At 46.7% G+C, this 25,963-nt stretch overlaps 1 protein-coding gene across 10 annotated transcripts in view; it reads left to right on the plus strand.

The window, feature by feature from the left end:
- The window catches only part of LOC120715479 (disks large homolog 1-like), a 101,037-nt gene that overhangs the window by 49,842 nt on the left and 25,232 nt on the right, over positions 1-25,963 (plus strand). For 7 of the 10 annotated variants that reach the window (XM_040002503.1, XM_040002498.1, XM_040002501.1 and 4 more), the window contains one exon: positions 12,265-12,429. In XM_040002503.1, coding sequence (XP_039858437.1) covers positions 12,265-12,429 — 165 coding nt within the window. Of the gene's footprint in view, positions 1-12,264; positions 12,430-17,420; positions 17,568-25,963 lie in introns of all 10 variants that reach the window. The other 3 variants (XM_040002495.1, XM_040002496.1, XM_040002497.1) reach the window with 1 other exon arrangement.

Below are 25,963 nucleotides of genomic sequence, written 5' to 3' on the forward strand. Positions count from 1 at the left end.
CTCACAGAGAAGTCGTTAACATTTGCTCCTGTGATAAAATGGAATAAATCTTTGATGGTGATCATCGCCGCTGCAGTCACACGGGTCTAAATTTACTTCTACAACTCAAACCAATCAGTAGCTGCTGATGTTTTCTTACATAAAGCTGTGCAGGAGCAGCGATGGCTGGACTGTGAGCGTAATCAGAAGTGTGTGGGTGAGACAGAAAAGCTGCAGGGCACGTTGTCAAACGCACACTCAGACGAGCTGCGAATCACAACCCTGAAAACGATGAACATATAAACCTGCTCCTGCTGTGTCCTCCCGCTCTGCTCCTGTCAGGCGACAGCTGAGGGGGAAATAACCCGTGTTCGCTGGCTGTCACCGAGCGGCTGTGTTTACCGTTGTGACCTGACGCCATGCCATTGGCCGCCCGAGCTGTCCATCGCGCCCCGCTCTCCGTACCGTCCAATCGGAGGCTGGGTTTGAAGCGTCGCTGAGGCGCGATTGGCTGGCGGGGAGCGTCAGCGGCAGGCTGGAGGGCACGTGCGTGTGTGGTCATCATGTGCTGTGCAGGGAAACGCCAGCGAACCGAAAGCTCGCTCCCTCGTGAGCTCTGCTGTCAGCCGAGAGACGTCAGGGCACGGCGTGCACACAGAGACTCTGCAGAACTCATGAAATATTCACACGTTTTAACAGATTTACTGTCTCAGTACTGAAGAAAAAAACCATAAATGCACAAATATGGAGACAAATGAACCTGAAAAGGATCCAAAGTAAAGACGCACTTACAGTTAACAGATTTCATCAGTTGCTTTCTGTTCACCACCTCTGCATGTTTGACTTTGATCAATCTGTAGAAGCCAAGAAAGTTTCCCGCGAGCTGCACGGATACAGAGGTGATATCACGACTGCAACAATAAAACAGAACCTTCAGGGAGTAAAATTATGATAATTATGACGTCATGTCAGAGAGTAGACAGAGTATTTGAATTAGAATGATCATGGCAGCGTGGTGGCCTCACAGCAGGGCGTCCAGAGAGATGCCAGTCAGGTGTCTGGGAGCGAGTTTGTGGATGATCTCTGCATTTATTACAAACTGTAGTGTTGTGAGAATAAGGCAGAGTCACTACGCAGTTTAATGTCTCAGTGGGGATTACACTCTGGAGATCACTGATTGGAGGAGACAGATCAGGTGTCTTTAAACTCAGCCAGTCGTCAGAGGGGCACCAGCAGACCCGAGGATGTACAAAGTGATCGTATAAACTACTTTAACAACCTTTCATTTAAAGAACTTGCTGTGAGCAGCTTCACACGTCTTCAGAAAAACAATAAATCTGTTTTTCCACTTTTCAAATAAATCATGTTTTAGTAAATTTGGATTAAACTTATTATGACAAACAAGTTAATTCAGGAAGATGTCCCGATTTAAACCCGAGTTCCTCTTTAATGCTCGATGTGTATGAGATGGGGTGTCTTTAAACCTGTGGTGGCTCAGGCTCTCCTGATCGTGTCCGCCGGCCTGGTTTGGAGGTTTGATCTTGCTCGGCTGTTTCCTGTTGTGCGGCTGTGTCTGAGCGTCTTTGAGGAAACGATGAGCGTAAAAACTTTGCTGTTCAACAAACTGCTCCATTTTTCATGTCTCGCAGCTCGTTTCCGTAATTGCTCTTCTCTTCGTGCCGGCCCTTGAACGACCCCTCTTAATGTGATTTCTGTGTAAGTGAGCAACACGTCACAGTCGTCCTCCTTTACTTGATTCAACTCCGAGGCTTCAGATGTCTCTGTTGGTCAGATCAAGTCGACTTCTTCCAACGATCTGGCATGAAATTACAGCCGAGGAAAACAAAGAAGGAATTCTTTACTGAAGCGGGAAAAACTGGAAGATTTTCTCTTGATTTGAGATGTTCAGACTACTGAAGCCCGGATTAGCTTCACAGGAAGTTTAAAGGAGACGGCCTACCCCAAAAGCTCTCATTTTCCATCTGCCCTGTTGAGCCGTTGTTTTTCCTGAGTGTTTTGAACTAAATCAAGTGCTTAAACTCGGAAAACTTGCACCGATTCTCAGCTGGAAAACATGGATTGGCAGCTCCAGGTTGTTGAAGTTAACTCAAAGTCTTTTTCTCTTGACGAAAACCAGAGTTGGAGATTGGCAGACGGATTGGTAGCGAGGGCTCAGCTGTTGATCTGCAGGTGGACTGATGTTCCTGTCCTCGCCTGTGACCACGAGCTGGTGGTGACTGAAAGGTGGTCCGACCGATAACGCGAAAGCCAGAGAGACAATGTTCAAGGGCTAATATGTTTTCTGAATGGGATGTTTTTAACGTTCCTAAGAGCATCTGATTGTTCTGGAAAACTCCTTTAACCAAACTCTCTGAGCTCATTGATCCCAACCCTTCGTCTCTTTAAAGTTGGTGCTTTTAATTTGGCGGTGTCCTCCCGTTTATGACCTGACTGGCTCTCGGGTGATGTCACAGCAGAAGTAGGGGAAGCTATTCAGACTCAGAGCAGCGTCTGTCCCAGTTGACCTCTTGGCCCTCTGGGCTTTGATTGGACAATAACCCATCGCCTGGAGGAGGAGGGGGAGGGGTTTGTGGTATCATGTGGAGCAGCGTGTTGACCTCTGAGCTGTGGTTCAGGAGCCGCTCGGATTACTCCCGTGTGGATCAGGGTTTGATTGGAATCTGGTGTTAATCTGTCGGGATCGGGATGCTCATAAATCAGGAGCTTAGACGTTCACACGGAGACGGTCGGAGCGCGAGCTGCCGCCGCCGCCGACACTTCTGCTCTGCTCACAGAGCTAGACTCACAGACTAGTCTTAATTAAGTCCCATTGATCGGCTGCCATCGACCGCTCTCACAGCCACTCACTCAATACATTGTGCCGGAAGTTATCAATCATTGTGGCGTCGAGTATTTAGGGAGCTGCTGTCTTTTTCTGAACCCATTTTCAGACTTTTGAACGGCCGTCTCTCCGGGTTTGTGAGATCATCTCGATTCACAGATCAGACCGACGGCTGTCAGATTCAAACAAGAGCGACGTATGAGGACCTTCTGCTCTTCACAGAGCGTATATTAATGAGCTCATTTCACATGTTATTAATAAAGCTGGAAGAAGAGACGAATTTAAAATTCCAGCCCTGAAAAACTGCAGATTTAGAGTCTGGAGCCTCAGGCCCGTCGATACACTGCACCAGTTTAACGTCTGTGGCACAGACGAGCAGGAACAAGACCAGGACCTGGATGTTTTTATCATCGCTCACTGGAGGAAACTTCAAAAAGTGCAGGTGAACTTTACAGAGTTGTGTCACCCTGTGGGTCAGACGCTGCTTGAAACCAGTTACAGCTCATGAACACTGGTTTTTACCATCTCGTGTCGTCGCAGGCTTGTTTAATTTAGTCATTTCACTTTGATCACACAGCCCTGTGGGTCCTGATGAAGGGCCTGAATCACAGAGCTTCTCTTTGGCCTATCAGTGACTATAACATGTAGATTGCAGCCAAACAGTGTACCTAATAAACTGTCCTTTGAGTTTTTACCTCACTCGTGTAGAAAGCATGTTTAAAAACTAAGTAAATGGGCAGTAAATCTGATCTCAGACCAGCAGCGTGTGCTTAGCGTGTTTTTCTGTTCTGCTCTGCGGCTTTTAACGACACAAACAGCAAAGTCCTCCAGTTAGGTGGTGGTGAGTGAGTCCTCCGTCGGTTGTTTCTATCTTCCTCTTTGCATTCCTCTTCATCACCCCCTGAATCATCCAGCAGCCCTCCTCCTCCTCCTCGTCCTGAACATCCTGCTACATCCTCTCTGCGGTGATGCTCCTATTTATAGCAGCTTTTGGCAGGCAGGAGTCGGCGCTGTGCCGCCTCCTCCTCCTCGACAGCTCTCAGAGAAATGAGGAGGAGGAGGAGAGGAGGAAGCTCTCTTCATGCAGAGAGTGTCATCAGTGGAAACCTCCCCGTTGCCTCCCACGTCCACACTTCCATTTGTGCCGCGGTCCACGGTGAGTGGGCTCGGCGTCTCGCTGATGGACCCTCTGACGTTACGCCGCATCGCTGCTTCAAACCTTTATTTCTCTTTGAATGTGGCCCATGTGGGCCCGGGCAGAGGGATTCGAACCTGTGACCTGATGCTTGGTTTGCGTGTGAGTGTCGCAGCGCTTCGATCTGCTTGCAGCTGCCTGATGCTTCGCCGACTGCCGCTTCACATCCAGCTCGAACTGCTCGAACATGCAGCTACCTGGATGATTAAGCAGAGCAGAAGCTTCTCGTGTTCAGTCACAGGTCAGGTCAGAGCAGCGCCTGCAGTGGAAACTGAATCTTTGACCAATAAAACAAAAAAAACCAACCCTGATGATGACTTTAAAATGTTTGTAGGAGAGATGGCTAAAAACTATGAGTAATTAGTAACTAAACTTTAACCTCAGAGGAGTCGAGCTGTGGCGACCTTTAGACTCCCCGTGCTGCTCTCTGCCAGATAGTTTATATGTAAGCTGACAGGTTTCACACACAGCTGTGGTTTCAGTGGATTACAGTCTGTGGATGGAGCAGGCTCTGAAAAAGGTAACAGGATCGATGATCAGCGTTTCTGAGGACAGGAAGAGCCGTTAGCGTTTGTGTTTTCTAAGCAGAGAAAACACAAACGCTAACTCTGCTGGATTCTCACTGTTTGCTGGTGTAACTCGACTTGATGACTGTTAACGAGAAAATCGGCGGCACTGTCGTGCAGTCAAAGCCTTTAAAGCTTTGTCCAGTGCAGACGTGCAGACTTTACGTGCTTGTAGTTCACAGCTCTAACGGAGAGATTTTCTTATTTTAGGTTTAGGAATCTCGCTGAACCCACTCAAAAACAAAAGCCTGTTTCCTGCCAGGACGAGTGATGAGTAACCTCGCTGTTCCTCGAGTGCTGCGGCGCCTTGGTGAAGCCTTCGCCTTCGATCTGAGCTGCAGAGGAGCGTTCCTCTACGCTGACCTCAGCTGCTGCCGCCCTCACTTTTATCTGCTCTTCAGCACCATATGCCCCGACAGCGGCGGCGGGCGACCCGACCTCGCCTTAGCTGCAAGTCATCGCGTCCCCTGGGCTCCTGGTCATGTGACCTGGCCCCTTCCGTCCGGTCCCTTCCCAGCTGTCTCAGCTGATTTTTCTGTTCTGTGCAGAAAGCAGGAGGCTGAAGATGCTGAACCGTCAGCGGTGCTTCCCCTCGGTCACGTAATCTGTGTTAATCTGTGGAGGGAATCCCAGCAGTTACTCCAGTAATTAAAGCAGGAATTAATCAGCCCGCACACCAGCGTTCAGCTTCACTTCCTGCTTTCAAATACTCAAACGACATAATCAGGCCACAGCGCTACAGAGCGCGCTCACCACGATGTGTTTTCCTTCTCTGGCTTCACTGAGCCCAACGCGATCAATCGGGCTGAGAGGTCACACGAAGCGGTTATCAACTGGATAAGTTGCCCGGGGTTTATCCTAGCTGTGGAGGAGTCGGAGATTACAGCAGATACTCCGTTAAGTGAAAGTTCAGACACGTGTGAGACGGTTTATTCTTCCAGCTGAAGCTCTGATTACAAATATCTGATATCAGGTCAGTTCCAGGATCACACATGAGGCAAAACCACACAAGAGAAAGCTGGAGTAAAGTTGCTTCTGAGAGTCTGCAGGATGTGGTTCCACACCTGCTCATCTGTTACCATAACAACATAATGTTCTCTGGAGCAGGTTCGGTTTCCATGGTGAAAACACTTCTTCGTGGACATGTTCGCCTTACGTCAGCGTTTGGACAAAGTTTCTGACTTTAGACTCGCGCGACTGTTGACCTCGCGAGCAGCTGCTGTCACAGAAGCTCATGAAAATGTAAATCTAAAAGTTTTCATCTCAGCGGTGGTCTCCCGTCGCCGGGGTTCCGGCTGTTCGGGGACGCAGGTACAGAGGCCGTGCAGCTGTAGGTGATCGGTGGACGTTCTGCAGAAGCGTGAGTCAGACGATGTGATTGGCAGCATGCGCTTAACACGAGTCTCGTCCAGCTGCACGGTAATCATGCACCCGTGAAATTATTTCTCCTCATAATCGAGGTTATCTGCGTTTCAGATTTCTGCAGCGAATCATTATTTTTAATGATTAACTGAAGTGAAAGTGTTCGTATTAGTGATGATCTTCAGGCTGAAGCAGCAAGATTCAGTTTTACTGTGAGGTGTGATAGCAAATCGCCATCTGAAGAGAGGTCAAAAACACGTCAGCAGACATGTTTGAGTTACAGCACGAGGCCTGCTCGCCGCTCAGCGTAACGTTTGTACCGCTGACCTGAAACCGTGCAGAGCCCAAAACAGTAAAAAGTTACTAATAAGTAGGGCTGGGCCATATTATACCGTTCACGGTAATACCGGTGTAATGTTAGGCAACGATAGGAAAATGAAATATCGCGATAGAATGGGAGTAAAACGCGCATGCGCAGTGCCTTTGTTTTCATACGCACATGGCCGATTGTTGAGTGAAACAGATGAACCAGAATTGGTTTGTAAAAATGGTGCAACTTCAGTGATGTGGAACTGGTTTGGTGTTTGTCCCTCAGATACACAACAAAGCACATTTTTTTGCAGAACATGCAAGCGGCCGTCGTTATTGTCGTATTTGTCGGACTAAGATGCTCTTAAATCTGGGAGTAATCTGGGTCCTAAACTCCGTATGGTTCAGGTCAAACGAACACTGCAGCATCACTGAGAGTTAAAAACTGTCTAAATTCTTTCATCTTTAATAAAACGATCAGCGTTGCTGCTTTACCAGGTGTAACTATGAAGTTTAACTTCCAGGCATCCATGAAAACAGAATTCATTACATTTAACGGAGTTAGAAGTTAGCAGGAAGCTAGCGGAAGTTAGCTCGCTAGTTTCGCTAGTTACCTCAGCATGATATAGCATGTTCTGACTGAGAGATTTCTGAAAAAATTCAAACGTACGGCTCTGCTATCACTTCCAACATAAATGAAGACAGGAAACTAAACAGCAGTGACGTTTGTAGGGTTACTGAAGTTGGGCTAGGTGGTATATAATGATGTGCTACGTGATCGCTAGCGACACAGCTATGTTAGCATAACATAAACAGTGAAGCTGGAGGACGAACACTAACACTTTCCCACTCGATAAAAGTTAACGTGAGGGTTCCTGATGGTTAGAGACAAATGCAATCACATGGCAGGATGCTGTGAACGGACCAAACTTCAGTCAGGAGAACAACTGAGATAATCCATCCACAATACGAGGTTAGTGATTAATATACTGCAACAACATGGGAATAGAGCAGCTGCCAGAGAATTCAACATTAATGAATCAATGGTACAGAAGTGGAGGAAGCAAGAAGAATGAGTTTAATAAAGTTTGATTTATCTGACTGCTTTGTTTCGCTTAATGTGCCTTATAATCCCGTGCACCTTATGGTCCGAAAAATACGTACTGCACACTGCAGTTTAATGTTGCAAAGCACCTCTTTTTAACTTCAGTGGATATTATACATGGTTATGCTCAGGATATGTCAGCCCATTTCTACTGGAAATGCCTTTTGGTTAAACTTTCAGCAAGGAATTTGCATTTGCACTGTTACATTTTTATAAAGCTTTAATGTACATAAAAACCAGCTTCTTGTTTAAGTGAAAATAAATGGAAGGTTGTCTTTTTGCGCTAGTAATGTTGTGGAGTTGTATTTTGTCTCGCATCAATTATATCGTCAGTTATATCGTTATCGCAAATTTTCAAATATATATCGTGATAAATATTTTTGGTCATATCGCCCTGCTCTACTAATAAGTTAAAACCTTTTAGCTTGTGAAGGTCATGTCTGTATGATGTGCTTGTTCAGTTTGGGTTTTTTCTGATTTTGTCCTCAGTTTGATGATTTTAAGCTCTGATGCACAGAAACAGCAGGCCTGGCTGTAAGTCATAAGTGAGCAAACTAAAGTGACCCAGAAAGACTGATCCAAACACTGGGAGACAGTTCCTCTAATGACCACTAGAGGTTCCAGCAGAAATAAAGATGTTTACAGCCTGGTCTCTGGAGCTGACGCCTCCCTCATCACTGTATTCATAAGCAGCCAGGCTGTGCGGGTTTAGAAGAGTTGAGCTAATCCACTTATTTAAAAGGAGAATTTAGCTTTTTCTGAAGTTTACACAGGTTTGTTTTAAATATAGTCCTTCGAGCGACCTTACTCTGAACCTTCAGAGCTTCAGCAAGTCGACGGGTGACTCATGGCGGCATCATCCATGTTTTCAGTGGACGAGGAGAAAACTGTTTTGTTTCCATAGAATAAGCTACAGTGGTCGTGACATCACACACAGTCCTCTGTGTGGTGCTGTCATTAACAGCTGAGCGGTGTCTTGCATTGTTTAGCAGTTAAAGCAGGCGTGGAGGCAGAAATCACAGCTTCAGTTTGATAAAATAACAGAGAGGTTTGGTGGAAGCAGTCAAGAGTGCTGAACACGACTCGGAGACAGAAACTACTCCAGTGTTTTTCCAGGACGATCATCTCAGACTGGACAGTTCGAGCTCCTTCTCACGGCCGGACGTCTGAGCGCTGAGCTTCCTGCGACCTTCCTCTGTCGCCTCCTTGAGGACAGATGCCGTGTTTGTCCCAGCTGGGCTAATCATGTGTCTCTCCTCTCAGACCGGCTTCATGATGCAGAGATCGGAGCTCTGTGGGGACCACGCCATCTGCTGCTAGTTTTTGCATCTTTGTTTTGGTCTTCCTCTGATCAGAATTGTGTGTCCTGCCATCCTCAGCCTGTGTGTGACAGTGAGAGAAAAGCTGACGCCTCCACAGCCGGTTCCTCCATAAAGAGCCAGCAGTCTGGTTAGGTCAGCATCAGACTCCATGTCTGTGCAGATCCGACTGCTGCCGACGCAGCCTCGACCTCATTTCCATTTGGACTTCCTGCTGGATCTGAGAAACATCAGCTCACAGTCAGGCTTCCTGCAGCCTCACAGACCTACACGGGTTTTGTAACAGCAGCTCAGCTGTAATTCAGCCAGTCTGACAGGATGAAGGTGTGATGGAGGCACCTGCACCGACATCAGGGAGACTGCTGTAGTTTGAAACATGAATCTGACGATGCTGCTGAGAGCTGCATCAGAGACATTTCAAATGAGACTGAGGTTTTTGAAGAATGTGATGGCACTCAGCAGCTGGAAGTCGTGGTGTGGATGGTTTAGACCAGGCCGTGTTGACACCAGAGTTTTCGTGCTGTTATGAAGTTGAAATGAGTCGCTGTGCCTCAGACTTGTTCAGATTCACACTCTACATCTGTGGGTGTCGTCTGCGTGCCGCTGCCGCCTCTGTGCCAGCTGTCGTCGTCCTTCTTGAATTCGCCAAACGCTGGCCGGCTGGCGCCTCTCAGCCTGATGAACGGAGGTGTTGCCCTTCGCGCTGTTTGCTGGCTCTGCGCCGGTCAGCAGAGGGATCGGGAGGACGGAGGCGTTAAAGGTTCAGGCCCTCAGCGATGATGGGAGGTCTGCAGTTTGAGGCGCTGCTCGTCCAACAGCTCAGCCTCTGACCTGCCGGCTGATCCGGCCCACAGCCAATCAGGCGTGGGATAATCCCGTTCAGCCGCAGCTTAGCATGTCTTTGAAGTTGCTGCTGAAAGTTTCCGAGGTTCTTAGAGCGCCGTCAGGGTTTCACTAATCTGCCTCACGGCAAAACCTCCGACTGCAGCAAAGCGGGATCAGTGTTTGAGACCCTGATCGAGAAAAAGCCAAAACACTGGAGCCAACACCCGGCTCTGAAATCATCCCGTCAGCACGTTATAAATGTACTCAGGTTACTCCTGATTTTTTTTTTCCCCTTTTTAACCCATTAAAGTTGAATAATTCCCCCTCTTTAAAATCCCTGAGTGAAAACAGCCCCTGAAAGCCGAGGATTTCCTCAGAAACCATTTCTCCGACTCTGAAGCAGGCAGAATGAAAACCAGCAGAGAGCTCAAACCCTTGGATTTTCTCTGCATTATTCTCTTTGCTCCGATATTAAAACCAAACAATAAGACTTTGAGGCTGAGAAATGCCGATCCAGCTGTGAGTGAAGAGGATGTAAGCGTTGGAGTAGCTCAGCAGTTATAAAGAAACTGTTTAGTGTTACAGCACAAATGAAACTGTGGCTAAACCAGAGCTGTGATCATACGTGTCTGTTTGTGTCATGTGACCTGAAACGCTTCCTGTGCTGCTGTGTGTATACGAGCCTAAGAAGACACTGCCCGGCGTCGGTAACCCTCCAAAGCCGCGCTGGTGTTGTCTCCATTCATCAGCCACACTCATCATTATGTTGGAGCTGAGCACAGTTTGACTTTCTTTAGAACTGAAACAAACACTGTTTTAGTCTCTGAGGTCGGGATTCACACGTATCGAGTCTTTTAAATCGACTTCTGTTGGTCTCACTCTCATTTCTGAATTTAGTTCTTGTCCTTTGGGGCTCGTTTAACGCTCCTCGTGTTCAATTAGAAACACTTGCATTTTTCTTTTCAGACTCCTCAAAGACTCTTCGAAGTGTTGAGATGAAATGATAATAAAAACGCGCTGATGTTTCTTTAGCCGAGCCTCAGATGGTGGACTGAGTGTTTTTACTTTCGCAGCACTTACTGGAGCTGCATTAACTTCTATTTTCCTGAGCGTGGGCGAGCTGCCTGCATGTTCTCACAGTTTGTCTCAGCTGTTTAATTCTCAGTGGACTGGAGACGAATTTAGTCCATAAAAGTGTTTCTTAAAGTCAGGCCGACACAGACGGAAGGTTGCAACAATGTTACCACTGCCCTCAGATCGAGCAACGTGATTGTCTGCTGAAGCGTTTAAGTCCGTAGCTCCTTCACTGGGTTTTTTTTTTCTTTTTTTAATAGGGAAAAGAAAGACTTACTTTCATAAAGAAACTTTATGAATTTAGGAAACAAATAAATCCTGCGATCTTAGTTTTTGGTTGAAATGTTTTCAGTCAGTTGAATTCCTGTTACACCTCCGTGATGTCCTTCAGGTTTCTGATGTCCTCCTCCCGCTCAGCGAGTCGGCGCTCTGAAAAGTGCCCATCACTCGGTTTGGTTACGTAAGCGCGTCTGTGCAGGACCGTCGAGTCGTTCACCTGTCACACTGAGCGTCTCTCCTCCCGAAGCCAGAAAACAGATGAGTAAGACTGGAGAGCTCTGACTCATCAAGATGTGAAGGCTGCCGATCAACGGACGAAGCCTCCGAGGAGGACTTCTGCTCTTTTTCCATTTATATCCTCGTTTTTATTTTATAAACTACACCGACTGGAGCTCTGACCACAACAGAGACCCAAGCTGTGATTGGATGTTTGTTGGAGAGGTGCACTCTGGGACTTGAGTTTCTTCTCTTGCACAGGTTTTCTTCACCTGCACCGATGATTCAGTCACAAGGGTTTGGTGCTGACGAGCAGTGAGTCACCTCCTTTTGTTGAGAAAAGCAGTCAGAGGATCAGAGAAGGATTATCCTTTAAATGGACTGGTTCTTATATAGCGCTTCTCTACTCTGTCTGAGCACTCAAAGCGCTTTATACAACTAATTCATTCACCCATTCACACAAGCACTTCTAAGCTTAAGTATTTAACATTCATACACATTCACACTCCGATGGATGCATCGGAGAGCAACATGGGTTAGTATCTTGCCCAAGGATATTTGGCATGCAGACTGGAGCAGCCTGGGATCGAACCACCGACCTTCTGGTTAGTGGCTGATCTGCTCTGCCACGCTGGCGTTCTTTCTGAATTCCTTCCTGGGAATAACAAACTCACTTGGTGACACCTCCAGCTCACCAAGGCCAATCAGAGCCCCCAGAATTTTGGCTCTGTGGACCCGTGGGTCACGTTACTGACCAAAAACTGCCCGTTTAGAAAGCTGAAACACAGAAAAGCAGGTTAGCTCATGTTTGGGTTTAAAATTTATTATAAAAAAGGTTTTAAATATGAGGTCTCTGCTGGCTTGTTTGTCTTTTATCGCTTTGTTTTCCCTTCTTTACGTTGAGGTTTTTGTTTTGTTAGTTTGTTGCGTTTTCTTCTCTGTAAATAATGAACCCGTAATTACTGATTCTCACCACATGGTGGAGCCGCCTGCACTGTTGTTGCGCTCGAGTGGAGAGTTTCATGAAGATGTGTCGTGTATAATCGTGACAGCTGCTCCTCCCCGAGCCTGATTCTTTTGGTGGTTCTTCCTCCCCGCTGTCGCTGCTCATAGCGGTTCAACTCATTGAACTAGAGTGGTTGTCGCATTGCTGTTGGCCCCGTTTTGCTGATTTTTGTGTTTTCCTGTTGCAGAAGTACAGGCACCACGATGAGGACTCGTCCCCCCAGGACCAGAGCTCCCCCCAGCTGACGGAGGAGGCGGGGGGCCCAGAGCTGGTCCAGGTAGCAGAGAAGAACCTTTCCCTGATCGAGAATGTGCACGGCTACGTCACCCACGCTCACATCTCACCGATGAAGGTAGGAGATGGCATTGTCTCAGCCTCCCGTCTCTCTCATTGGTCCAAACGGCGACTTTACTGGCTTCTCTTTCAAACAGTCAGCGAGCCACGGCCTTCATTTCAGACGTTAAAACGTCCGTCACAGTCAGATCATTGATGAGCGGTGCATCATTATGTTCTGTAGCTGCAGCAAATAAAAAGCTTGCTCTCAGTTTCAGTGAAAACCTGCTTCTGGAGGTTTTTAATGTAATGTACAAGGTCCAACGGTCCTTCTGAAAAGACCTGGCTGAGCTAACATTCAGGCAAAATCCAAGATTTCAGCTCATAAAATATTCATGTAACGGGAACGTTTCATGGTGCACGAACGAGCCTGATATTCTGACCAGAGTTTGTTAAAATGCCAGTGAAGTTAAATGTTTTCATGTGTTTCTCATCTCTTTACATTCGTTTCCTCTCTGATGGCGACTTTTCGTGTTTATGTGTTCACACCAATCAGAGTCACCGCATTCCACTTTAATCAGTCGATCAATCGACGAAGCAGGTTTTTGTCATAAAATGAGTACGAATGTCTTAATCTGTTTTAGTCACACACACACACACACACACACACACACACACACACACACACACACACACACGTGGAGGATGAGGCTTGTTGCTTGTATGTGTTGCATCATGTGACCCATTAAAATGCTGATGCTGCTCTGAAGCTCACACCTGTTTCCTGTCATCGCGCCATCACACACCTTTCAAATTCCTCTGGTCCACGTTTCAGTGTTACAGCTGCAGCAGGTAAAAGTCCAGGTGAGATCACCGCATGGTATTGTGGGCGGAGCCTGAGAATTCCCCCTGAGGTAAACCTACAGGATTAGATGTTTGGGGTCTCGATGTTGAGGCCGTCCAGGAGTTCCCACTAGCGGACGCTTCCTAAAGTTTTCCATGAACAGAATCAAAGCTGTGCGATCATAAATGTGAAAGGACAGAAGTTCTGTCAAACATGGATTCATCCAGCTCCTGATGTTTCATCCAAACATTAAGAGGGAAGTAGCAGTCCTGGCTGCTGGAACGCCCAGTTAGAGCTTCCTACTAGTTTCCCGGATTTTCCCAGTCTGAAAATAATTTAGGTGACTCAAACGCTTCAGGACAAAAGCACGAGCTGATATTTAAACACTTTCCTCGTGTGATGTGAGCAGCTTCTCTCACAGCCGGGCCTCGGTTTGGAAACCAGACCGCGCTCAGTCTGTTTCTCGCCGTCCTGGAAGCTCGACCAGGGGAATTTGGCGTGCTCCCAGTCACGTGACTCTGCCTCCTGTTCGTGCTGCTTCTGTCAGCGCCCGCTGTGTTTGTGTCTGTCGCCGCTCGGGCCTCCACGTTACTCTCATAACGACTGTGTGTGCCGTTAAAGGAGCATTTCACCAACTCCACACGTCCACGTTAATGTGTGTGCCCGTCGTCTGTGGAGAAGAGCTGTCACGGTGCATTATGGGAAGTGTAGGATCCAGTGTTTTTGTAGCTTGGCCGATTAATTAGGGACAAGTGGGCAGTATTTAGAAAGATGCTTTTTTCTGACGAGCTGTTAAAGTAAGACTGAAAATCTCTTTAACGCTTTCAAAACGTTTGAAATTATCTTTAAGTTTGTAAAAATAAAACGGATACAGAAAATAACCTTCAGTTTAAGCCGTTCTTGACAAAGAAGGTGATGAATTATAAATAGTCATTAAAATGACTTTTTCTTCCCACGTTTGATGAATAAATCGTTTAATAAAAGATCAGTTTAAATAAAAACCAAAGGCTGCTTCGGTGAGATGTCGCTGTATTTCCAGCTGATTGTCACATAAATGTGTTTCCTCATCAGTGTGCAGCGGCGCCAGAGAACAAACGGAAAGGCCTCCTGCCTGAAATCTGCCTCCGTGTTTCGTGCTCAGAGCTGATTAATCCGATCTCCGATTAGCTGAGATGTGATATTTCACGGAGGTTTGACCCGTTTCACGCTGCACTGCTCGTGGTAACGGAGAACATGGGATCAGATCAAAGCTGGGTGGCTGTGACTCGCAGATGGAGCTCTGCTGCCATCGTGTGGAGATCAGATCATCTGCAGCACGAGGCCAAAGCGCCCTCACAGAGGGTGTTGATGCCGCACCAGGTGGATCTAACCCGACTTTCTTTGAGGCTTCAGTCTCTTATTTAAACCTTATTTAACAGAAATCTCAAAAATGTCTCTAATTTCTTTTTAATGTCTCGTGCTTTAAATATGAGATCTGTCTGAAATCTGTAGGTGACTGCCTCCCAGTGTTTGTGAAGGGTATTACATCATAAATCACATGAACGAGGGAAATGAAAACAAAATCATGTTTTATAATCTCTCTTAATATAGAAAGATTTGTGTTCATTCTAAAGACTTTCGAGATCTGTCAGATTTTTGATGCTTTGTTCTTTGAAACAGAATAAAAAGCTCGTTAATTTTAAAGATAAGGCACGTCCCCATAGTTCAGACAGCGGCTGACATAATTATGTCAAAGTAACGCTTAACATCGGCGTCCACAGCGTCAAAACTGGGAATCTGCTCGTGCTGAAAACACGGCTCACGCCAACACAGGTTCACGTGAACATCTGGAACTCCTGGAATAAAAATGCACCACAGTAAATGTGGAGAGCTGAGAGGAGCACTGTGTTTGGTGTAAAGATTTGAGATGATGTGAGAAGAAACTCCACTAAACTTTGTTTCTATGCAGGAAACAATTACCGTTAAAAAGAAAAGGAAAGAAAAAACAGCCGAACACGAAACAGTCGAGCTGCAAACGGTTCAAATGCTCCGTCGATCGAAGGGAAGGACGCGCATTCTCACATCTGACCAGCCAAACTCGCTGAAACAAGAGCAGAAGGCATGAATAAAAAACTCTGTTCACGTGACTGAGTGAGTCCATCGTGGTCCGAGGGTTGGAGAAAGATCCGCTCAGTGCAGACGATAAAGTTTTAGTTGATCTAAAGAGAGAAACTGATCTCGATGAGGCTTTTTTGGGCCAGATGTTAAACACTGGATGAGAAGAATGAAGTCAAAGCTGTTTTGGTTTGTGTGTGAGCTAACGTCGGCCTCTGGGCTGCAGTTCTGTGGTGTAGTTGGAGGTTTATTGTGATGTGTTGTAGCCTTCACCTGTTCACTGTGTGTGTCCCCCTGTTGTATGTGGTTTTCCACACGTGTGTTGCAGCAGCGTTCACGCCTGATTCGGACTCGTGTGTTCGGTCCTGACAGTGTGACGGACTCGTCTCTGAGAGGGTTCAGCCTGCCGTCCAGTAAAAGCCTCAAAGTAACAGAAATGAACCAGAAACTGCTGCAGAATCAATCAAGTCATAAATGTTTGACCCATTTTTGTTTCTACTGAATAAATCGACCTGAATAAAAAAAGACAAACCTCAGCAGGCTCATTGATCACTGATCTTCTCCTGACCTGTGGTCACGCCGTTAACCATCAAAGCTCCTCCTCTTTGTCCTCCTCATCAGTTTATCGCTCGCTCACCTGTGAACTCTCAGGTTTCTGTGATTCCTCTCCCTCAGATTTCTTCTTAAAGCAGATCTGACCTCATTTGCAATGATGTTCAGACTCTGATGATGTTCTGTTATTCTTCTCGTCAGGTCTCATCTACAGATTCAAACCATCGAGGCGCTCTGTGTGCGTAAACATCGGTATGCGAGATGATGTCCAGTTCTGAGTTTAACTCTGGCGAGTTGTTCAAATCGTCACTTTTAACAATAATTTTTCTTTGTTTGGTGGAAATTAACCAGAAATTCAATAAATAGAATCAGTTATCAGCCTAGAGTTGTATATTTGCTGCAGCTCATCGAGAGTTTGTCATGAATATTAAGATAAAAATAATACGGCTTATTCTCTGTATTAGCAGCCAGGCTTTAAGTGCCTGAAGTCCCTCAGTTAGTCTCTCAGATGGGCCCAACTGTCTAAAAGCACTAAATCGTCTTTAGGCAGTGACTTCTGATTGGTCGGGGTTAGCCAAAGATAGTAGCGTGCATGAAAACATCCCGTTTTACAGCATTAACCTTTCAGGCTGGTGAAAAATCGAAACAGCAAAGCATTGCAATATTTTGTGTGCAGTCTGAATACTACAAACGAGAGGGCAACCTCTCTGCAAACACTGGCAGTCTGACTCTGACTGCACTCGTTGTCAAAGGTTTGCAAATGAGTGCATCTACTTTACAAACGCAGACAGCCGGTTGGCATCAGTCTGAATCTGTCAGGCAGCTGCAGGCATCCTGCTTAGATTCATGTAGAACAGACAAACTCGTGTAACAACTACATGTGAACCTCTGTGTGGACAGACGGCAACAGAGATGTGATTTTCTATGATTTCTCAGTAAATTGTTGGTTAATGTTAAACTGACTGTGCTACGTTCATTGTGTCCATGTCTGTCAGTCTCATTTTGCAGTGAGAACCATTATGCTGTTAGATGAAGTTATTGTAGTAGAGTCTGCCTACTAAAATAAAACTGAATTGACAAAGTTTATCTTCAGTTTAAAATAGTGATAAATCACAGTATGTTTTTGCACAATAGTACAAATTGTTCAGAAAATGTTAAATTGCAGTAACATCACATGATGGGGTGAATCTGCCCTCTGACAGGAAGTGCACTCAGAGGAAGTTGATGTAAATTACAGAGTGTCGGTTTGAATCTGCAGATGAACGAAGGTAAAAGGTCCTGCTGACCGAAAGTCTTGGATCAGGTCTCGCATGTGTGCGGCCCCCGGGGGTGGAGGTGTCTGCGACTATCGTTAAAGCAGAAAGGTGGTGGAGACGAGTGCACTAGCCAATCAGAGGGAACCATGTTTGTCTGTCCAGTGTTTGCTGTGTTGTTTTGGTCGTTCAGTGTAGAAACATGTCACCTTCATCCGTACGGAGACGCCTCCCTGAGCGCTCCTCCGTGTCTGTCTGTCTGTGACGCTCCTCCTGCCGTGTCTGAGCGAGCCGCCGTGTCTCCTCCTCTGCTCCTCTGTCCTTTAGGTAGCGTCTCTGGAGTGCATCTTTGACGGCTCAACTTTAGGACAGCATCACCCGGAGCTCCCCTCCCCTACGTCCTCCACTCTCTACCCCCACGGAGAGGAAAGCCCCCTCCCCTCCTGCTCCTCCAACCCTTACCCCCCGATCCAGGTAAACCCCCACCCCTCACCTTCCCATCCCGCCAGGGTGTTTTCTTGGTACTGCTGTATTATTTCACATCGCCATCATGTTTCACACCTATCTGAAGCACGACGTGCTCTGATCACAAATGATTTGCTCTGTGGTAAAAACTCACATGTTTAAACTGTAATAAATTAGCTTTTTTAGGGGCGTGGCCTCTTTGGCTGACAGGTGGATGGTGACACAGGCGTCTGTAGCTGCTAGCTCTGTGCGTGTTTGTGCTGTGGGAGTGTTTTGGAGCGTGTTTAGTGACATTAGCTGACAGTAATATGGCTGCTGTGAGGTTAGTGTACCAACAGGCCGTCCAAGAAGTCTGAGCGCGAGCGCTGGGGAACTGTTAGGATTGTATTTGGAGGTTACTGAGCATCAGTGAGCCGGTGTCTGTGTGATGCACCCGTACAGCTTGCTAACATGCTAATTCTGGTGTTTAACCCTGCCATAGAACCAAGTCTGCCAGAGCTTACTTTATATTTTTACATGCTGTGGAGCCATTTGTGGGAGCATTTCAAGTTGCTATACATCAATACAACTGTTATAGCCCAAATTTTAGTAATATGTCTGCATTAAGTCCACAGTAACTACATAAATTGCAAAAAAGTGCAATAAACTACAAAAAAAATAGAAAATCGTTTTTGTTTTTTTGTTTTTTTACACATATTTCTACTTGGAGAAATTTAAGAGGCTTATCCCTCAAAACTTTAAATACAGAAAAGTTGCAAAAAATAGTTTACAGCAACAGCAAATTTATTTTGAGTGTCTTCATAGTTCTATTTTTTAGATACACGAATTTTTATATACTGCAGAAAAAACAAAAATAAATATTATAATGCAAATTTGCAAAGAAAACAGCACGTGCATCAAAATAAACTATTTAAAGCAGTGCAATTTCAGTTCTAAGCATCCCAGCAACTATTCAGAAAAGCATGAAGTCAAACATGACTTTTAAAAACACCAGTATAGGCTTATAAGGCCCATAAGTAAAAAAAAAAACAAAACTACATTTCGGTTTCGGGCAGGTCATGGTGGACATACGATAGTTTGCGCTGACGTCTCTTCCAACCTAGGAAGTGTTACGAACAGCTGATCGGCAAAGCGTGTTTCTGGAATATTATGTTTTTGTTACTGCAAGTGGTTTTTATGCAGTTTTTGCAAAGCTTTATGTGGAAGGAAACCGTGACCGAGGACAAGCTGATGGCATAAGATGTAAGTACAACTCCTCCGGTTTCATATGCAAAAAAAATTATTGCGCTAGCTTACGTGGTTCTGGTTCTACAGGGATTTAAAAATAGTTACCAAAACGGAGCGTGCCCGCTCCGACCGGCTTTAAAGGGTTAAAGGGTGATGGTGTAATAGCTGACTGTCTCAGTGACTCAGTGCAGATGAAGTCCTGCATGTTTTGAGTCACACAAGTGATCTCAGGCCGTTTTCTCACCTGTGGGTCGTTTGCTCTGCTCTGATCCGGTCGATGAGTTTGTAAACCTGTAGCTTTGACTGCGGTTCGGTTTGTTTTCAATCACACCTGCACAAACGACCCGCACCAAGCTCTAACCCGAGGTCGATTTAAATGGACTAAACATCGTCTTCAGCGTGACCTAAAGGAGACGTTTCTGTTTTCAGTGTGTGCATTAACAGGTATTCATTCTACAAGCTCACACCTGTGAATCTGTAAGTCTTCATGTCGCACATGCAAAGAGCCGCACACATCTCGACTCCTCACTGGTTGCTGTGGTACGTTTGGTGGTGAAGCTGGAGCTGAGAGTGAAATGTGCAGAGTGCAGGAAACGCGAGCAACGGTAGACCAAACCGCAAACTTGGCTGTGTGCACAACTTATCTGTAGTGAAGTTTGAGGGTCTTGCAAACTGCAGGAGTTTCCTGTGTTGGCAGGCGTGCCGATGAGTCAGCAGCAGGTCTCTGTTCGATTCCCGCTGTCCCGCAGCTTTACTGAATGTCACTGATTTGTTTTCCACATGTTTTACCTGCAACTGTCCAAAGATAAAGAACAGAGGTGGGGGGGGTTCTGGCCCTGATCCGTGCAGCTGTTTGTGCCTCAGACTCTTCAGCACCTCCAACACTCTTTGGAGGAATCTCTTCATCCAGCTCTTCATTGTTTCTTAAACGTTTGATCTGCAGCGGCCGCCCTGCCTGACGTCAGCAGGTGGATGCTATCTCCACCGCCTCCACGGCGATAACGCAGCAAATGGACTGTCACATCCCACAAAGACGGCGAGGGCCGCGAGGACGTACTGTACGCCCCTGTGTTTATTGTCCCTTTCATTTTTTTTTTCATCTCCTTTTCTCCACCTCTCACTCGACTCGCTGTCCTCAGCAGCGCCATGGCAACACAGGAGATGAATGTCGACAAAGAAAATCCAGACGGCAGGAAAATGAAGGAGGAGGAGGAGGAGGGGTGAACCTGCACGGAAGGACAAGGAACGATTTAGTGAGGCTTTCAGTAACACTGTGAGGGGGTGATGATAAAATGGAGAGCTGCCCTCCTCTTCGTCCCCAACAGAAAGATTTACAGCTGCTCTCAAGTATATTTAGCAGCAGAGCTCATGAAACGAGGGCTCCTTCATCGTCTCCGCTGCACGTCGGTCCGGGGAGGACGGGCCAGCTCTATTTAAAGCTTTATGAAGTTTCAGGGAAACCGTTCAATGTCGGTGCGGACGTCTTCCTGAGCGGGAAACTCGGTGGACGGCGGGGAAAACGTGTTCATTTAAGCGTTTATGATAGGTTCGTACACTGTAAGAAGAAACACGAGTGGCCGATCTCACAGCAGACAGAAACTTACATGAGTTTAAAGTTTATGTGCCAGGTTTTCTTCTTCATCACATCAGTGAGATAGATTTATTAATTTATTTTAAAAAATGCATTTCTAACATGTTTTACTGAGGTTTTCTCTCCTGAAACTAAGGTTTCTGCTGCAAACAGGTTTCAATGCTTCCCTTAAACACTACGTTCTGCATCTGGACCAAACGCGCGCCTCCTTTTGCCCCGTTTGTACCGATTCAGTTTTCGGGAACTTTGGTTCATTAGTTTTCGTGTAATCGAGAAACGGTGAAAGTGTGCAACTAACTGAGTAACAAAGAAAAATCCAAACCTCGGTACAACTCAGAGTCTTGACCTCACAACTTCTACTCAACATATTTACTCTTAAATTCATCTTAAGATCAAATAAATGTAAAAATTTTGACTCATCGCTCTCTTCTCTTTGTATAAAATGAAGTTTGGTCTTTGGGGTTCATCCACAGCCTGGTTTAAAGGACACGGTGGCCTCAGGTCATCAGGATCAGCTGCTACGTAAAGCGGGGTGTCATCATCGTACAGGTGTGTTTCCTCTGGCTTATGGATCAGGTAACTGTTTGAAAGACGTGTCCTGGGCAGAGCCTGGTGGGACACCATGTCAGAGGTTTAGTGTCTGTAAGACAAGCTTTTAATCACTGTTTTCATCAGTGACCTCAGGCCCAACACGGCGCTTACAGCAGAAAACCTTTAAAGGACTAAAATTGAGACAAACATGATTCACCAGAAAGTCTTGTTTTATTAAGAATATGACCACAACTTTAGACTCTTGATATCAATCTAGTAAAAATTATACAAATTAAAGCTGTTTGACAGTTTTAAATGCAGTATATGCACCATACTTTAATAAGAAAACATTTATTTCGTTTGGACAAAAGGGAGCAGGCGAGCAGGTGGATAAAACCAGACTGACATTTTGGCCCAGCCTTCAGACTAGCACCACTTACATACGGATATATTTTTTTAGCAGGCAGCAAAGAACGAAGAGCTGACGTAGAGTGATGTGACTCTGATGCTGACGGTGCATGTTAATGAAACGGACACTTTGCTTCATCATGTGACGGACTTGGACTCATCTGTACTTCCTGTTCTCAGGTTTATGACCTTAAAAGGAAAATGTACAAAATCACGTAATGAAGTGAAAATCGCAGAATAATAACAGCCATTTAAAAACAAATGATGAGTGCAGGTTACAGCTGCGTGTTATAAATCATAGTTTTTAATCTATAACATTTAAATGACTAAAGAAAAATGTTGTATTCGAGATTTATCAAAATTATATCAATGCTGCGCTACAGAAATAAAAAGTGGTCTCCTTGATACGTGCAGACGTCCATTGATCTCTGATGTTCCTGTGGGCCGGATTTGGACCCTGGGTGGCCCGTTTCTGGCCCCAGCACCACATGTTTGCCACCATTGCTCTAAATGAACTCACTGTGCTGTCGTGACCGCCACTCCTGTGATCTCCACACCGGGAAAACTCGGAGTCTTCCCTGCTGACTCATTTTCGGAGTCTGAAGTAGGACAAAGGTCAGCTGGACCAACCCCGCTGAGAGGGAGGAGGAGGAGGAGGAGGAGGAGGAGGAAGACTGTGTGAGGTTTCCAGACTGCAGAGAGAAGAGATCAGAGGACCAACTTCCTCCCTGCCTGCGCTCTCTTTAAACGTGCGCACGCACACACACACACACACACACGCACACACACACACGCTCTCTCTCTCGCTCGTCCTCTCGTCAGCCCTGCAGTCTGCTGTTGCTGTCTGCTCCACACAGACGGAGGCTCGCCGACCGGCTGCCGAGCGATGCTCTCTCACCCCGTCGCCACGTTAATCCCCCCCCAGAGGCTCCGCGCTTTCTCCCCCCGTCACCCCCGTGCCATGACGAGCGTTTATCCCCGCTGACAGGAAGAGGACGACCGCGGTTCGCCTCATCTCCCGGTCACCTCCGTCGGCTCCTCTGCAGCCTCCCTGTTTGTGTCTGAGAGGAAGAAGACGAGGAGGTGGGGTGGGGGGGGGGACCCAAGGTGGAGTGAAGCCCCCTCCCATCGTCTGTTCTCCAGCCAGCACCACCTCTGCCACCCCGCAGCCTGCAGCAGGAGCGAGGAGGCGCAGAGGAGGCGACACACCACCTTCAGCGCAGCAGCAGCGGCGGCATCAACATGCTCAACTCTGTGTGGTACGCCAAAAAGATGGGCCGCCGCATCATGGGCACCCTGAGGAGAACCAAGCGGCTCCACCGGCGCCTACTGGTAGGTCGCCCCCCCTCCTCCAGCTCCTCCACCTCCCACCTATGAGGAAAATAAATCCTCCCAAAGGTTAGGAGGTAGGGGGAGGTGCTGCAGCGTGCAGCGTGACTCATTTCCTAGCACGTGTGTTCATACGGTCATGCACTCCCCCGTGTGTGTGTGTGTGTGTGTGTGTGTGTGTGTGTGGTGAACGTATTGATCGGGCCGTCTGCTGCGTGACGCTGCTGGCTGATGTGTAAAAGTTGCAACAGGAGATCTGCTGCTGCTGCGTCATGTGTCGGCTCGCGCACAAACGCTCACATCTGGTCCAGAAACGCCCTCGATCCGCATCCAGCAGATTTACGTCGTGATAAAGAACATGCGGCAGCGCGTGTGTGTGTGTGTGTGTGTGTCACTGAGGTGATTTGTTGATAAGGCTGCAGCGGCCGTGAGCGGGTTTTTACATTAACGTGTCGTCTCAATGTGTGAATGTTCCAGAGCTGTGCTTTGAATCTGACGGCGAGGACGAGGTGGCGCTCGGAGTCTCGGGGGTCCGTGTTGGTGTCGTACCTGTGCAGGTTTCCCTGACCCGCTCTCTGCCTCTGTGTGGCTACGCTGAACAGGTTTACCTGCATAAACAGCAGCATCATGTTCTGGGCAGATGTGAGGAACCCCTGCAGTAGCACATGCCTTCCCTGGCGTTGCCTAGCAACCTCTAGGCTCCTGACACACAGCGCTACCCGACCACCTCCCCCCGTTTACTGACACACACACACACACTCATACGTTAACATACATGCTCGTCCGCAGCTGTATTTTTATCACAGCGAGGTTGTAACGGGTGGCGTCATGGTTACAGCGGGCTATGACGCGACGCCTGGACGACGTGGAAGGCGTTTTCGGTGGCAACGAACCAGCTGAGGATCGTTTAGCAGCTAAAGAGGCGATAATTCCCCTCAGGTGCTTTCACGCCTCCCGAATCGGATCATATGTTGATGTTCAGTTTATTCGTGCTGCCTCCGGGTGGAGCATCAGACTCTGTTACAAACGGGAACACGCTGGACTTCCCAGGGACGCACTGATCCAACTTTTCCATCTCTGATTCTGTTCCTACGACACCTGACAACGTAGCATCGTTAATATTACTCTGTAATCCTCACTGTGAGAAAGAGACTGGAAGTCATCCTTTTATTTTCCAGTAAAACGCTGAGCAGTGGGTGAAATGTTTGACACTGTGGGCTCTGTCCACAGGCCGATTCACCTGTGACCCAAATATCTCATCAGTGTCTGCTTCATCGTTCCTGCTGTTCTCATCGGTCACATCAGGAGGTCCTGGCAGGATTCAGCTCTTAAACATGTTAACATGAGTCTGAAGTCAGACTTGTGGTCATTGTGGGTTAGCATTGTTCTTCGACTCACACAGAAAGGAATGATGTGAAATGCACAGGTGTGGTCCTTCAGGGGGCGAGCAGCACATCATCGGTGCGTAGTCCGAATGCTGATTGGTTGAAATGTTGTCATGAGGTTGGTGACATAAAGTTGCGGAAATGGTAGACTGAGATAAACCACTTACAGATGGACGTCTGAGTTTAGTTATAATTAGGTAAATGAAGTCAGCGGACAACATTTTCATGGAAAATAATACGAGTGGTGGTAATCCAGCTGTTGACACGAACGTCACAGCCCAACAAACACGCCGACGAGCGAGCTCACAGCTGGAATCAAACCTCGGGTAGTTTTGTAGTTTCAGAGCTGATTGTGACGACTCCTGGATCAGAGGCCACGCAGGAGGTGAGATGAGGACTGGAGCTGATGATGGGAAAGTTTGATTGTTTATAGTTTGTGAGTCATCGTGAGATTGCAGCTGTCAGACGATCATTAGCTGCATTTCTTCAGAGAGAGATATGACACCCAGCAGGCAAACAGAGCTAAAAGCACCATTAATGACTGTTGTACATGAGCACAGTGTGAGGAAAGAGTAATAATGTGACGTGATGACTGAAGTGCTGTGTTTGGTGCGGGGCTGTTGAAATGCACGGTTTAATTTACCCCGAGCAGCAGACGTTACTTTGTTTGGCAGGCGAACCTGATGCAGGTCTGTGTTCATGTCAAAGTTACTCTAATTACATCCAGACATCACCGAAGTCCAAATCTTTCATCTTTCATTCTGACAGTTGAACTGTTAAATGGAAGATTTTACTGTCAGATCCAAAGTGACTCTCCTGGGTGGGTTGGTAGTTCTACTCCTCTGTTCCCTCGTGGGTTGTTTAGTGTTCGGGCAGAGCAGTCCAGACGTGACTCGGAGCTCTGATTCATGGCTGTAATCTGTTTCCTGTCCCGTCAGGTGTGACTCATGTCAACACAATTCTTTCATCTGTAATAAAACGATCAGCGTTGCTGCTTTAGCAGGTGTAACAATTAAGTTTAACATCCATGAAAACAGAATTTATTCAATTTAACGGAGTTAGAAGTTGACAGGAAGTAAGCTCGCTAGTTTCCACCTAAACATGTTGTGCTACGTGATTGCTAGCGACACAGCTATGTTAGCATAACTTTAGCACAGTGAAGCTGGAGGATGAACGCCAACTTTTTTCCACTCATTAAAAGTTAACGTGAGGGATTCTGGTGGTCAGGGACAAATGTAATCGCATAGCAGGATGCTGTACACGGGGCAAACTTCAGTCAGGGGAACAACAGAGATTATTCATCCACAATACGAGGTTAGTCATTAATATACTGCAACAACATGGGAACAGAGCAGCTGCCAGAGAATTCAGCATTAATGAATCAATGTTACGGAAGTGGAGGAAGCGCAGTTTTTCGCTTTCCCCTTATTTTAAAAGTGCTTCATCTCTTTGCTGTGACTGTCGCTCGCCATAATTTGCAGATGATAATGGTTTTAGCCGCTGCGATGCTTTCGATCAAAACAGGCGCAGCTTGATGACATCATCAACATGCGCTATCGCGATAGAGCGGTATAGTCAAAATCTCTATCGTTGGCCAAATTTATATCGTTTCTATCGTTTCTATCGCCCACCCCTAGTTGAAGGTAAACCCTAACAACATGGGGTCAGCTACTTCAGTGATAACGCTGCAATCACCCATAAAACGGGGTTCTTCCTCTCAGTCGTTGCCAAATATTTGCTAACGGGGGATTGTGGTGGTGTTGGGATTCTCTGATTCTCAAACTGAACCAACCTGAACAGAATTGAAATGATTTCGTTCTGAAGTAATTTTCTGGAATTTCAGTAAGCACGATTGACCCACCTGTAGTTAAGTCCGTGAATCTGTTTTAACTCGCTGAACACAAATCTGTGGATTTTTTCTCTCTTAGTTTTTA

The sequence above is a fragment of the Simochromis diagramma genome, unplaced genomic scaffold, assembly GCF_900408965.1.
Source record: "Simochromis diagramma unplaced genomic scaffold, fSimDia1.1 OVJJ01000443.1, whole genome shotgun sequence".
Taxonomy (NCBI): Eukaryota; Metazoa; Chordata; class Actinopteri; order Cichliformes; family Cichlidae; genus Simochromis; species Simochromis diagramma.